The sequence below is a fragment of the Oncorhynchus keta genome, chromosome 8 (genome assembly GCF_023373465.1).
Source record: "Oncorhynchus keta strain PuntledgeMale-10-30-2019 chromosome 8, Oket_V2, whole genome shotgun sequence".
NCBI lineage: Eukaryota > Metazoa > Chordata > Actinopteri > Salmoniformes > Salmonidae > Oncorhynchus > Oncorhynchus keta.
Window position 1 is genome coordinate 26,511,308 of NC_068428.1, and position 14,916 is coordinate 26,526,223.

The window sequence follows — 14,916 nt, forward strand, 5'->3', positions numbered from 1 at the left end:
CGATAAAGCCCTTGATTCATTGGACAGCACTTGAAACCCCTGAGCCAATGTCTTATTATTACAGCTTCTCCCAAGGTCTCATCTGGGGCATTGTATTTGCCATGACTCAATATGCACTCTACTGTAGTCTAACTTTAAAACTCATGGCATTTGTTCTCATTGGGGTTTCAGGGAATTGTACCCTTCTTTCTGGTTCACATTCACGTGGTTTGGATTCCAAAACTCCCTTATACCTGCAGAAGCTGGATAGCATATTTAGTGAAAAGAAAATGCATTTAGCAATCTGTGTGGCATAGGGATAACGCAATGAATATTTGGGACACCTATAATTCAATATCATTTATTCTTCTAATATATTTCAGGACAACTCTCACAAAATTATTACTCCTTCTTTGTACAACAGAGAAAAAATATTTACAGCCAACAGCAAAATTCAAAAATCCAAGTGCTGAATATTATTTTCCAGTGTTAGTGTCTAACTTCACAAAGTAATCATTTTTAATTCTTCCCCACACACTGACACACCAACACAAACAGGTGACGTTTCACTCAGCCTTGAACATAGAACACTGCTCATTACAATTACTTGTTTTATTTCTAAATTTGAGAGCTTAAAACAGCTTTTGTCAAGTCCTCAGGGCCAGTTATATACACACAGTACCAGTCAAGTTTCAATGCCTTATCCAAGGGTTTTTCTTTATATTCACTATTTTCTACATTGTAGAATAATAGTGAAGACATGGAATCATCTCGTAACCAATTTTTTAATCAAAATATTTTATATCCTTCAAAGTAGTCACCCTTTACCTTGGTGACAGCTTTGCACACTCTTGGCATTCTCTCAACCAGCTTCATGAGGAATGCTTTTCCAACGGTCTTGACGGAGTTCCCACATATGCTGAGCGCTTGTTGGCTGCTTTTCCTTTACTCTGCGGTCCAACTCATCCCAAACCATCTCAATTGAGTTGAGTATTTGTGGAGGCCAGGTCATCTGAAGCAGCACTCCATCACTCTCCTATTTGGTAAAATAGCCCTTATACAGCCTGCAGGTGTGTTGGGTCATTGTCCTGATGAAAAACAAATTATAGTCCCACTAAGTGCAAACCAGTTCGGGTGGTGTATTGCTGCAGAATGCTGTGGTAGCCATGCTGGTTAAGTGTGCCTTGCAATCTAAATAAATCACTGACAGTACCACCAGCAAAGCACCATCACACCTCCTCCATGCTTCACGGTGGGAACCACACATGCGGAGAACATGGTTGGAACCAAAAATCTTTCCACCAGTCTAAGGTCCATTGCTTGTGTTTCTTGGCTCAAGCAAGTATCTTATTATTGGTGTCCATTAGTAGTGGTTTCTTTGCAGCAATTCGACCATGAAGGCCTGATTCACGGTCTCTGAACAGTTGATGTTTTGATGTGTCTGTTACTTGAACTCTGTGAAGCATTTATTTGGGCTGCAATTTATGAGGCTGGTAACTCGAATGAACTTATCCTCTGCACCAGAGGTAACTCTGAGTCTTCCTTTCCTGTGGCAGTCCTCATGAGAGCCAGTTTCATCATGGCGCTTGATGTTATTATATTATGTTTTTTGTGACTTTCAAATTTCTTGACATTTTCCAAATTGACTGACCATGTCTTAAAGTAATGATGGACTGTCGTTTCTCTTTGCTTATTTGAGCTGTTCTTGCTTCTGTAGCTCAGTTGGTAGAGCATGGCGCTTGTAACGCCAGGGTAGTGGGTTCGATCCCCGGGACCACCCATACGTAGAATGTATGCACACATGACTGTAAGTCGCTTTGGATAAAAGCGTCTGCTAAATGGCATATATTATTATTATTATTATTATATGGACTTGGTCTTTTACCGAATAGGGCTATCTTCTATATACCATCCCTACCTTGTCACAAGACAACTGATTGGCTCAAACTCATTAAGGAGACCAATTCCACAAATTAACTTTTAATAAGGCACACCTGTTAATTGAAATGCATTCCAGGGGACTACCTCATTAAGCTGGTTGAGCGAATGCCAAGAGTGCACAAAGCTGTCAAGGCAAAGGGTGGCTACTTTGAATAATCTCAAAAATAAAATATATTTTGATTTTAACACTTTTTTGGTTACTACATGATTCCATATGTGTTATTCCATAGTTTTGATGTCTTCACTATTATTCTACAATGTAGAAACTAGTAAAAAATAAAGAAAAAACCTTGAATGAGTAGGTGTGTCCAAACTTTTGACTGGTACTGTATATAGTTTTCCCCTATCAGGGAGTAATAAATGCATAGAAATATAATTAATAGAACAGACTAATCATATACTTGAATGGGGACTCCCGTTCTATTAATTATATTTCTATACATTTAATCCTATCCGATAGGCGAAATCCAGATAGATTTTTTTTTACATGAAAATGGGCCCTGATCGGCTCTTTCCTCTCAATCCTCTGAGTGTATGGGATCATCACACGAGCTTGTAGAGAACAGTCGGTGTTGTCCCATCTTGAGGAGGTGGTGCCTCCTCTTCGGCAGTTGTGATGCTCCACGGCCTTTGGTTTCAGCACTGGGTCAAGTGCAACCCATATCACATTTGACCGTGGCTCGAGTTGCGAGTAATCTTTTTTGGTTTCTTCCATTCACTCAGATTGAACGATGCAATAAAAGATTGAAAGGGCATTTGTTGTGAAGCTCATTGGTCTTAGAGACACTCAAAAACATCTCCACATTTTTATAGGTTCATCAATTATGGACAGCTCATTCCACTGTTAAAGTCTTTACAATTGAAGATTATCCTTATTTTGTAAAAACCAGAGATTGCAGTATTTTGTGAAATTGTAACCTACTTAAATTGGCTAGGCAATTCTATTAGGGAAATGACATCCTCAAAACTTAAGCCTAACCCAAAGATGATTGTTCTACTTGGTAAAATCAAGCTTTTTTTACTGTCTTCAATATGCATGTAATTTACAAATTACTCGGTTCTTAAAGTTCAACTTGCCATGCGCCCATTAGAACATTTGTGTCTGAGCATTTGCAGACACTCAGAAGCAGGGGAAATAAACTCATATATCGCTTGATTTGTACATATCAGACAAGAGCCTTGTGATGGGCACATTCCCGATGGTCTTCTTGAAAAATACTTCCTCTATGGTGGACGGGCTGACTGACCGCAGAGCTGGTAGAAGCAGAAGCAGCTTCCCAAAGCGGCAGGGCTGAGTTGGATATCTACAAAAACAAAAACAAGAAAGATGCAATTATTTATTTGTCTTTAAATTCCATTTGTGACTGTTTTCTAATTGCACAGTGACTCCCTGAACATTTTGCTTGTATGTAACTGTTTATATGAATTGACCAAGTACCCAGCAAACGGAACATCTTAAGAACATTAGGCAACGTTCCCATTAGGTCCCTTTTAGGGTTTCGGCAAGATGTTTTCGCACTGATGTTCTTTGAACATTATAGGAACATCAAAACATTACGTTAACCTCGGGACCATAAGATGACGTTCAGTACAGGTCCTGGTTTGGTCGCGCTATAACGTTATAATGAAGTATTTTGATGACCAGGAAGCGTTAGAAATAGGTTCCTATTTGGTTTTGACAGAACATCATCCTCTGGACATTCAATAACTACAAGGGAATGTTTCAGACAGGTCCTGGATTATTACATACAAAACGTTACAATAAGGTCGCAGCATGATCGTTAAGGTACATTACAAAAAGGTCCCCAGGTTGCTCCAATGGGACATTATATCCAGGACATTCAGTAAACTCAAGAGGACATCCAGTACAGATCCTGGTCTGCTACCAACAGAAGGTTACAATAAATTATTTTAATGATCATTAGAGAACGTCCCCGTTTGGCTCTGACAGGAGGTCCTCATGACATTCAATAACCACACAGGGATGTTTCATACAGGTGTTAGTTTGCTTAGGCAAGACATTGTGTCATGGTCCCCAATAAGGGTCTTTCTAGTTCCTACCCCGTTAGTTGTGGGGATCGAGATGTAATCAAGTATGTTTTTAGGATGCTCTCATAGAGCTGGGCGATATGGACAAAAAGTTATATCACAATGACTTTCCATTAGTGCCAGATTTCTAGACTAAATTTTATTCAACTGAGATTGTATTATTCAAGAAATAAGTTAGCTAGTTCATAAAACATTTCCAAAGAATGCCACCTGTCAAATTGGGATTCAGAATGATCCGATTTCTTTAGGGCTCTAAAGTGATTAACATATTTTTTGTTCATATTGACCTAGGCTAGCCTATATGCTGCAAAATGCACCACCTGAGGAAGTGGGAACTCAAAACATATTAGCTAGATTGCTAACTGTAAATGTGATTTTGTTGCAAGTTAGCGTTGATTGTTGATTAATCTATCAGTAAATGTAATGTCCTACAAAATCGTTCCGTCTATAGGCCTAGGCTACTTGATGTGTTCATTGTGAATGGGGACGCTATACGCTCCACAGGTGCATCGTCCCTAAACCTTATTAGCCTACATACTCAGTTGTAAAGTGGTGCCAGTTGCTCAAGATTGAGAGTTGATCAAATAAATATTATACTGACACAAAGCTGAATTTATGCCTTCTGGGAATGTTACAAATTTCAAACGTTGTGAGCGGAGTTGGAAAGATAGATGTCAGAAGAATTACAGTGCAAATGTTATTTTCATTTGTCTGTCTGTATATTTCAAGACCTGACATATGAAGGTGCAGTGAGATACCCGATGGGTTGGACAATACTCTTCTCATCAAGTATCTTTTAAAAAGTAAATCAATCCTTCGTTGTTCAGGTAATGGAAAGTTCAAATGCTTTATTTTCTAAAGATTTTAAGAGCATGGGCGATGGAGAGAAACAAAATAATGCAGTTTGAGGCCATGTGGCAGAAAGTGATAAGGGCATGGGGATAGGGGTGGGGCTAGTGGGTCTGGGCAGGTGTGATGTAGCTTGTCACAATTAGCACTGAGCGATTAGTGCTTTTTGAGGTCGGTTCGGGTTTAAAAAAGTTACGATTTTGGTTTCGATTATTTTTTCAACATTAAATGCACTATGCATTATGTGGGTGAATGCTGTATCAACACAGAATAAAACAATGAATAAAAGTCCCATGACGGTAGTGACTGTCCATTACTGCTTATCATCAGTTATTCACATTACTTTACTCAAATAAAATACCTAAGTTGTTGTGTATATTACATTTGTTATATTTGATGACTTTATTCTTTCAATCCAACTCATCTCGTCTCTATAGAGCTACTGTCTATGCTGTCACTATTTTAGTAGTTCTTCGAATTAAATAAAGCATACTTTTATGACTACTGAATACCAACTATCAATCACTTAGATCATGTCTTTTCAGGTGGAGATAACTCGTAAATAAACTGTTCTCTATGTATCCCCTCTTACGCACATTCTGTGTCTTACTTGTAGCAGGCGTAAAAGAAACAGAAGGGACAAGTTAAACCGCTCAATGGATTATGGTCATTGTAGTTAATTATAACGTTTTCTGTGCTAAACTATGTAGAGCATTGGCATGTTGGAAACTACAACTCCCTACTACATCACATAGTTCGGGCATTTGATCTGATTTATCTCCTGAGAAACTGTAGAGCAATGTGCGCATTGAGCTCACAGAAATGGACGAAATGGTATTCAAATAATTGAACCGATGTCTGTCAATTAGTTGTTTAAAAAACAAAAAATAACTTGCATTTAACAAAAATGACTGACATTGGGGTGGTAGGTAGCCTAGTGATTAGAGCGCTTGACTAGGAACCGAAAGGTTGCAAGTTCGAATCCCCGAGCTGACAGGGTAAAAATCTGTCTTTCTGCCACTGAATAAGGAAGTTCCTTGGCCGTAATCAAAAGTAAGAATGTATTCTTAACTGACTTGCCTACTTAAAAAAAGAAACATTTTGGTTAATGCAGCTCTCTTAATGCACTAGACAAAACCTCCACGGGACCAGGGCATTCGGCGACCATTTCGTAACGTTCTGGGGATGTTCTAACAACTCATTTTTGTTTGCAGGGTAGCCTATCTTTTTTGCTGTGCATAATAGCCTACTGTACAGAAATATGCCCATATTGGCTGGCCACTTGTGTGCCAAGTATTTTGGTATAGTGAACAAATAGCTTAAATAAACAAGTGTCTGCATACCTGTTAAGAAATAAATCATTTCTAAACTGTTAGTTTTTATCAAATGTCTCACCTGGTGTGTATGTAACTGTTTAGGGTGAGCTGTGCCTCATCCTGTAGTGCAGCGATGGCACTGGCGTTGCGAAAACTCCTCAACTCTGACCCGCCATGCGTTGGCACAGCTTGAAGGGAAAAGGCACAGACAATATGGTTACTGACTGCCATTATATTCACATGTACCTGACAAATGCATGGTCAAAGTACTTCAGACATCTGCATTGAAATGTTTTTTAAAAACACATCTATTTTGTTTTTGGCATTAACATCCTTGGCTATTATTATTTTTTTTCTAAACTATTGGTGACCTTGCAGGGACAATTCCATTTCAATTCAGAAAGTAAACCAAATTCCAATTCCACATTTTTCTTATTAAAAAGCATGGAATATAGTTGCAATTGGGAATTGGAATTTCAATGAATTGCTGAATTGACTGCAATTCAAATTAAATTAACCCCAACCCTGTCTTCTTGTGATTTTAGTGAGCATAATTTATTTGAATATAATTTTTTATGACAACTCACCAGCTTTGAACGTGACGATGCACTTCAAACAGGCGAACTCGGTTGCGTCCAGACGCAGTTGTCTGAAGCGAGTAACGACCTCCTGCAGGGCTTGAATTTCTGAGATGATGTTATTCAACCGCTGGGACTCTGTGTTGTCTGTGTTCATACCTTTAAATAAATGGAATGGAGAATCTGTCTCTATTTTCGCTTTCCTTCCAACGCCACATTTAAATCCCATGGAATCGAAACTGGATAAGAGCGTCTGCTAAATGACTTAAATGTAAATGTAAAATAATCTAAACGTAACATGATAGTAAGTAGCCTAAATGTAATCGGTTAAGTAGAGTTAACCTGTTGATTGGTCATATGGGTTACATACCGGAAACAGCGAGCAGGGTGTTGGAGTCCACCGGAATGGCCCACTGCGCTATGCCCAGAACAAACAGTTCCCTCCAGGCGTCCTCCAACAGGATCAACTGTAAAACAGATTACAAACCTCAGTCAGCGCCGCACAATGAGCATGCCTAATATACTTCCAAGAAAATATTGATAGAGAATTAAGGTTTGAACACATTAGTTATATTATTTGATTACTGTACTTAGGCCTATGCAATTGCAACTTTTATTTTTGGAAAGGGATAGCCTAATAATGTAACTTATTGGCTAATATCTATCCTATAATATTCATACTGAATATAGTGGCTTACCTGGTCAGGTAAGGGGAGCGTGGAGAAGGCGGGAACGCTCTTGGCCCACTTGATGCTCATGAAGAGCAGGCGCGCAGCTGACTCACACACGGACTCCGTAGCGACCTCGTAGAGGTACATGGGCGTGCCGCTGACCTCGCGAGGGTACTGCAATGCAAGAGGTCAATATAAACAAATAGGGCCTCGGGGTGCCATTTGAATAAAATAATGTGCTATAGGACTAATAAATATCGTGATCAAATGCATCGGTGCCACATTTGTGACTAATATGTGTGTATGTCATAAAACAAAGCACCAACACTAGATTAAACTGTGGGTCTAATTATAAACGCATGTTGCCTGCGTTGGATGGAGGTGAAAATATGAATTACATATTGTGTGACTCGAAGCTGCTGAATCGGGACCGGAATGTCAACTTCTAAACCTCTTAAAAGTTGAGAAAGAAGCACGTTGTGTTTTTCCAAAGTGCTTGTTTGTACTCATTTACTCATTGGGCACATAGCGCAGCTCCGTGAGTGAAGGGTGAGCCGAGGACAGGGGCTTACCTTCGGGGTGGGCTGGGCCAGTCCAACGATGGACTGCCTCTCCGGCGTGCTGGCTACGGTGCTCATTTCCAAGTTATGTGGCTCCAATTGCGTGACCGTAGTGAAAAACGGCGGCCCGGGTAGGCTCGAGCCCGGGAAGTGGGTCGATGAACCGTTCACCTCTTTGTGCCCCCGGAAATATAGGGCGACCTGCTTGCGTATGGTGGAAGTCCTGGGACCCCTCTCGTGCTGAACGGCTGTTAAATTGGAGAGCAGGGACAATACTCTTTAGTCAACTAGACCTACTCGTCTGTGAATGCCTTATTTATCAAAGTTCTTATTTTGTTAAAAGCTCGGTGAGGTAAAAGGCTTTGCCTCTTATGAGAATGTTATGAATACGTCCTCTGTTTACCCCGCTCTCAGCTGATTACGTTAAATACACTTTTCCATCCGATTTGATCGCCTCAAACCGAAATGTCACTGCCGGCGTGTAGCCAAAATAATAATTAAATTAAGCCTATTACCGTCTTTATTCATGTTCACGTCAAGACACTTTTTCAAACGGCACGCTCGGCATTGGTTTCTGTGCGTTTTGTCCACGGGGCATCCTCCCTATAATGGAAACGAGAGAGAGAGAGAGGAGTGTGTGTGTGTGTGAGAGAGAGAGAGAGAGAGAGAGAGAGAGAGAGAGAGAGAGAAGTTAAATGTAATTTCTCTGGGCCTCGTTTCCCTGTTGGGATGTAAATTAACCATTACGATGATCGTCGCCTACCAGTTGTATCGTTGTTTACGATGCAATTTTTTAAGCAAGTAGAGAGAACTTTCGCTAATTGCGTCGTTCAACCATGTGTCGAAACTGATAGGATCTAAAGAAAAGCAACGCTGCTCTCGGATCAGCCTTCTCTACTCAAATCTTACTTAAACATTATAATTATTCCACAATACCGACGACGGATCGGTTCCTAGACAAGAGAGATATTACCATCTATGTCTGAAAATATTGAAGCGGCTTATTATGCTTACCCAATAATAATGCATCTTGTCACACATCATGAAACAAAAATTACAGACAGTAGCCTAGTCGCAAAAAACGGAGTATGATTTAAATATTATTTAAATATATAGGCCCATGTTGCATATTTATCTTTTAATGCCGTGATCTCTGATTTCACTTGAAGCATCGTTTTATCTTTCACTTGTTTGCAAAAATTGCAAGTACTTTGGCAACTTTGTATTTATAGTCAACTTTGTTCTGAATTTATCGGCGGTCACAGTCAGACATACTTGATTCTATGTTTAGCGGAGATCCTCTGTAGATAAAGTGATGCGGAAGGGCAAAAAACATCTCATGCTGCTCTATGAGTGGTCTGGATCACTCGTAGATTTGGGAATGTTTTTAAGAGCACCGTTACTAACGAAGACTCTGGAAAACAGATCGGCTGTTGAAGATACATAGTGAGATTTTTTAAAACTTTATTTAACTAGGCAAGTCAGTTAAGAACAAATTCTTATTTTTAATAATGGGCCTCAGAACAGTGGGTTAACTGCCTTGTTCAGGGGCAGAACTACAGATTTTTACCTTGTCAGGTCGGGGATTCGACCTTGCAAATTTACGGTTTCGAGTTCAGCGCTTTAACAACCAGGATACATGCCCCCCCCAACGATGTTCTTAACACTATGAAGGCTCTGCCACAGTGAGTGAATGACACGCTGTGTTTGAGGGAGAAGCGAATGGCTGTTAAAGGCCCAGTGCAGTCAAAAACGTGATTTTCATGTGTTTTATATATATTTCCACGGCATGCGGTTGGATAATACTGTGAAATTGTGAAAACTATGATAATGTCATTTTACTATAAGAGCTTGAAAATCGTATTGTTTTGGTGGGATGGAGTTTTGGCCTGCCTGGTGATATCACCAGCCAGTAAATTAGTTAATAGACTAAGAGAGTTCCAAATAGCTAGTTTCCCCTCCCCACTCAGACCACTCACAGACAGTCCTAGCAAATTCTTGCTTGACGATTTGCTATTTCCTCACAGGCTGTTTTTGTTTCTTTTTGACAATTTTAATTGAACAAAATCGCAGTAAGGTACTTAATTGTTACCCAGAAATTATTTGATTTTGAGATAAAAACGGCTGCATTGGACCTTTAAACAGTTATTTTCCTGGGACGCCATTCTACAGGTAAAGGATGTGTTATTATCACAGCTATTGACTCGATCCCCCGCGGCTCAGCAGCAGTCTCATCTCCGAGGATAAGTAGGGCTATTCCGCCCACTGTTGGCTAAATCCTCGGGTTAGTGTCATTACATTAGATTGGATTACACCTGATACATTAAAGCAGGACTGTGTTTAGCGCCAGTCAATGGCCTTGGGTGGCGATGCAATTAGGCCCTGTCGTGCCCTGGGTGGCTGGCCGCTCACAGAGACAGGTTTTAGGAGAGATTTAACCATGGAGACTCAAGACTGGCCGATAAAGACGCAACATGACCGTGCGTAAAAATGCCCAATGTGTGCGTCATGTTTGGATACATTTAGGATAAAGTCCCCACCTGCACTTGAAATAGGTTTAACATTAAATTGGAAAAACACTGTAGTTCGGCCTATTACCTGAGAACCTGATTTACAGACGTATGTCCTGTTTCTGCGGATGCTCCTCTTGAAGAAGCCAGAGCAGCCGTCACACGCGTACACGCCATAGTGTTTCCCAGAGCTCCGGTCCCCACACACTTTACACGGGATATCCAAGATACGACCTGGAAATAATAAATACAAATTCATTCATTTATATTTGTTTATTTGGAAAGCTAATGTACGTTGTTCCTTAAGATCAAGATTCAGAAAGGTGTTTTGCACTTGGAAAAAGCACCCATCCGAATAAATTCTGCATCCAAACTCATGTCCTGTACCCCTCCTCCTCATCACCCCTCCCTCCCTTTTAACGAAGGAGGACAAAACAAAACACACAGTAACATGACAACAGACAGTGTACAGTGTCTTCATACACCGCCCGGCCATGGGAATGCACCCGCAAGTTTCTTGTGAGTTCGGTTGTGGGAAGCGTCATATCTGAGGTCTCTAAAGACAATTCCAGGGGGCACACAATGGAGACATTAGGGAAAGTGTTAACTTAATGATTTTCCCCATTGAACCTCGTCTGACTGCCCCGATCTCTACAAGCTGCCAACTCCCCCTCATAATGGGACTCGACAGCTGCTTTATCCCGTAGGTCTGTAGGCCTGCGGATTAGGGAGTGACACGGCACAGGGAATAATGCGCACCAACTCGTTTCACCAACTCAAATGAAGTGTATGTAAATCGACCCCGGAGTAAATGAAAAAACGTGATTTCTGTAAAGATTTTTTATTCAAATCTATTTAAAAGAAGTATATTTGTATGTATATGAGGGAGTCTTTTTTATATAGGGAATAGAAGGCTATGTAATTACACTGACGTTTTGCCACCTGCTCATTGATTCACCATGCAGTGACCCGTCAAAAAGGGTAGCATGGGAATTCGGATACGACCCCATAACGACAGAGCATCAAAAACAATCGACTTCGGCGAGGAGTTGGGACTTCAACACACCAATTATGCAAAGAGTACCAAAGAAGTCGTTGGCAATTAAATTTCTATATCACGTGGTTTTATAAAGGATTGAAAATCCAGGATGCATTTCAAAGATTTTGAGAAAATATTTGGTGCCATGGCCAGGCTTACAACAAAAACGAATAAATTGGCCTAAGTTAATCAAAACTATTCGTTTAAAATAAATAACTGTATAAACCGTCGAAACAATCAATAAACATTGGGCGATAGCCTAACTGCGCCTCTGAAAAGTTTATATGCCAAGAAGTAGGCGTATAGGCATCAGATAAGGAATGAATCCAGTATCGCAATGTCCTCGTTAGACAATTATAATTACGGACTAATAATGGGGACATTTCCCATAAAGCTGTTGGAGGAAAATTTTATGAAATAAAAATGACGTTTCATTTTGGTGTGTGGGGGAACACGTCGGTAACTTCTCTCAATAGGGGTTCCAGTCGTCGCCATTGTGTGCCGTAATTGCTTAAAGATATATGGCATATTCCATTACCGTAATTACCATCAACCCCAAAACCTGCTGAAAGAAGTTAGACTGAGTTTTACTAACTGAGATAAATGTTTTTGTGACCACCCACAATGTGTGCAATGAACTTGGAGGAAAGAATGCAATATTAGGCTACAACAATTGGAAATTATTCTAATTTAAAAGATGTATGAAAGTGAATACTTGTAGATTGCTTTCTGAGATTTGCCAAGGCCTATGAGACTAGGCCAAAATAGCAACCAACAAGGCATTGGTGAAACAAATAATATGCATATTTCGTTTGGACGTAATGCAGTTTAGCAACACTTAACACAATAACAAACAAATACATGCATTAAGCTACAGAATATAGAATATAGGCTAATTGTTGTTGTCTCATTATTCCAGTTATTTGCACACACATGTAAACATTCCTTATGATTTCCCGAAATCCAGAACTTTAATGTTTTCTTTAATTCATGATGTACAAAGTCCCATAAAGTCCTGCAAATTTTTAATCCATAGAACATAATTAATTTTAACAAAATGCAAGGGCAATTATTTGTGTATGCCATTTAAAAATCAGTATGGTAAAAAATATTTGTCATGTCAAACAAACACACACACACACACACACACACACACACACACACACACACACACATATTGACAAATAGACATAATCAACACAACTGTTTAACAAGAAATGAGCATTTGTGCTATCATGCCAATACTAGCCCATTGGCCCGTTGGCCTACCTTCATATAGTTGGTGTCTCTTTCACGTACATTTTCTTCATCGTTTTGATAGTTTGGGTGTTTCGCACAAAATTTCAGGAACATTTAGTCCTACATGTTTTACCTTTACCAATCTTTTTAGAAATAAACATCGCAAAACAAGCAGAAATATGCCGTGTTGTTTTTATGAGAGAATAATGCCGTACTTATCAACAACAAATAACTGGAATCAAACTGGAAGAAGCATAGGCCTACAGCGCTCAATTTAGTTTTATTCATGGATTGGCTAGGCCCTGTACCATTCCTATGAAATACATTGTAACATTAAAATAACATTTTTTTAAGTAGGCCTAAGAACATTCACAATTATTGTACAAAACCGACTTCATAGTTTAAGTTAGAAAATGGGTTACCAGTTGTATCGTACCGTAACTCCAAGGTAAACGCAAATTGTCGATGACTTCATTTCGCAATGTTTCAACGCCTTTCACATAATATCCTATTACTTTTCGATTCATACATGCTTGCATTATAACAATGATAAATACCTTACTAACCAATTATAGTTTAAGAAGAAAGATAAACTTTAGTATGCTTACTTGATTTAACATTCAGAATATCCAAACACCCACTTGTTGAACCGGCGGGTTTGCTCATCGTGGACACTGTCGTTTATTTTCTATTTTCAGAATCAAAATCCTCTGTCTGTGCAAAAGCATCAGCTGAACGATATCAAAACATTAAATCTACAGTTTTCGCTGAAACCAATAGATGTATGTAAAGTCCTGACTCCTGAGTCGGTCAACTGTATATTTTCCAAGGATTATAAAATTCCAGCTATCAAGATGGATTTTGGAGTATCTGCAAGTAATGGACGTTGAGTTTCACAAAGTCCTGGCTGTGTGGACAGCAGCGCGACAGTCGGATAGAGAGCCGTCTACACCATGCGAGAGGCAACGACTCCTCGGGTGCGCAGAGCGCAACAAGGCGCACAAAGTTGGGTAGAAAACTGCCGTAGCGGCGCACCAAAACAGACGGACTGTCTTACCAAGCGAGTCCAGAAGCCACCGAACACAAATAGTCTAAACCAACAAAAACAATACTCTTCTTAACTGATAAACAACGACTGGTAAAAAAATGCTTGTTCAAACCCGAAGCAGAGGTGACTTTCTGCTGTGAGTCGTTAGATGAAAGCTTAGTAATATTTATGAGAAGTGTCAGAGAAGGCGGAGGGTGGAGAACTCCACTTCCTTCCCCCACTTAGCTTGTCCCTGCTTTCTACTCCCAACTCTTGTGTGCCAGGATGACGTCACCCGACTCAGGCGGCTCGCTCTGAGGCAAGTGAAGTAAGAGTTCCGAAGGCTCGCGCAGAGGTTGTAACTGGGAGTGGAAAGAAAACACCGCGCTGTAGATTTATGTGAATTAATAAGAGGTGTTGTGCATGGCTATTGAACGATTCTCTCTACATCTCTCTACATTCTATCTGATTTCTGCGTCTCTGGTGTTTTAATAGACATGTATCAATAGGTGCAACTTTCCCTTTATAGGCTACTTAACATAGTTATAAATTGTTTGATAGGTTTGGTTAAATTGAGCTGCTTTTGTCAACTCCACATAGCCTTATCCAAGTGTTCTTTGGGTAGAGTTTGAAAACAATTGAATGTGCACCTGTTGAGTTTATGAATGTACAGTGTGTTGTTACTAGTATTGCCTAAAACGAATGTCGATCGATTATCATTGAGAGAGAGTCAACGGTAGACGGTTTGGGCATCCCCCTCATCTACCAGGGCTGTGTGACAGACAGAGACAGCGGTTCCCATCGCCCTTTGGTAGTTGGGAACGAAGCAGGGGTTCTGGGTCGGGGATGCACACGCTAATGTAGACTAGAACAGTGTGGTGGTCTCCTCCCTTGGCCCCCCTGTGCCCGCTCGCCGGGGCGGAAAGATGCAGCCTCTCCTCTCTGTCTGAGGAGCAGGGTGTGCCGGGGCGAAGGGACGATCGCACCCGTAGACGGCATCATTGACAGTGACACCCTGACCTTGACAGCTTGCTGCGCTTTCGCCCAGTAACTCCAGAAATTTATAATTCTGTTTTTTAATTATGAACATTCCCACGGTACCCTAGAGGACACATGGACGTTGAAAGTGTCGATTTAAACGGACAAGGGCGGGGTACA

General features: G+C 40.4%; 1 protein-coding gene across 1 annotated transcript; it reads right to left on the reverse strand.

Annotated features, from left to right (window-relative positions):
- Positions 1 to 2,712: 2,712 nt before the first annotated feature.
- nr2e1 (nuclear receptor subfamily 2, group E, member 1) lies at positions 2,713 to 13,968 on the reverse strand. Its single transcript, XM_035775165.2, has 9 exons — positions 13,340 to 13,968; positions 10,542 to 10,687; positions 8,459 to 8,546; positions 7,956 to 8,191; positions 7,411 to 7,557; positions 7,083 to 7,179; positions 6,722 to 6,871; positions 6,214 to 6,322; positions 2,713 to 3,224 (listed from the first exon to the last, which is right to left on the reverse strand). Exons 1-9 carry the CDS (start codon positions 13,395 to 13,397, stop codon positions 3,062 to 3,064), a joined length of 1,194 nt encoding a protein of 397 aa, XP_035631058.1. The 5' UTR covers positions 13,398 to 13,968; the 3' UTR covers positions 2,713 to 3,061.
- Positions 13,969 to 14,916: the final 948 nt, after the last annotated feature.

Coding starts and splice junctions, on each gene's coding strand:
- nr2e1 (XM_035775165.2), bottom strand. CDS start 13,397: ATGAGCAAACCCGCCGGTTCAACAAGTGGGTGTTTGGATATTCTGAAT. Junction 8,547..10,541: donor TCTGTAAATCAGGTTCTCAG/GTAATAGGCCGA, acceptor TTTCCATTATAG/GGAGGATGCCCCGTGGACAA. Junction 6,323..6,721: donor CATCGTCACGTTCAAAGCTG/GTGAGTTGTCAT, acceptor TTTCCCTTCAAG/CTGTGCCAACGCATGGCGGG.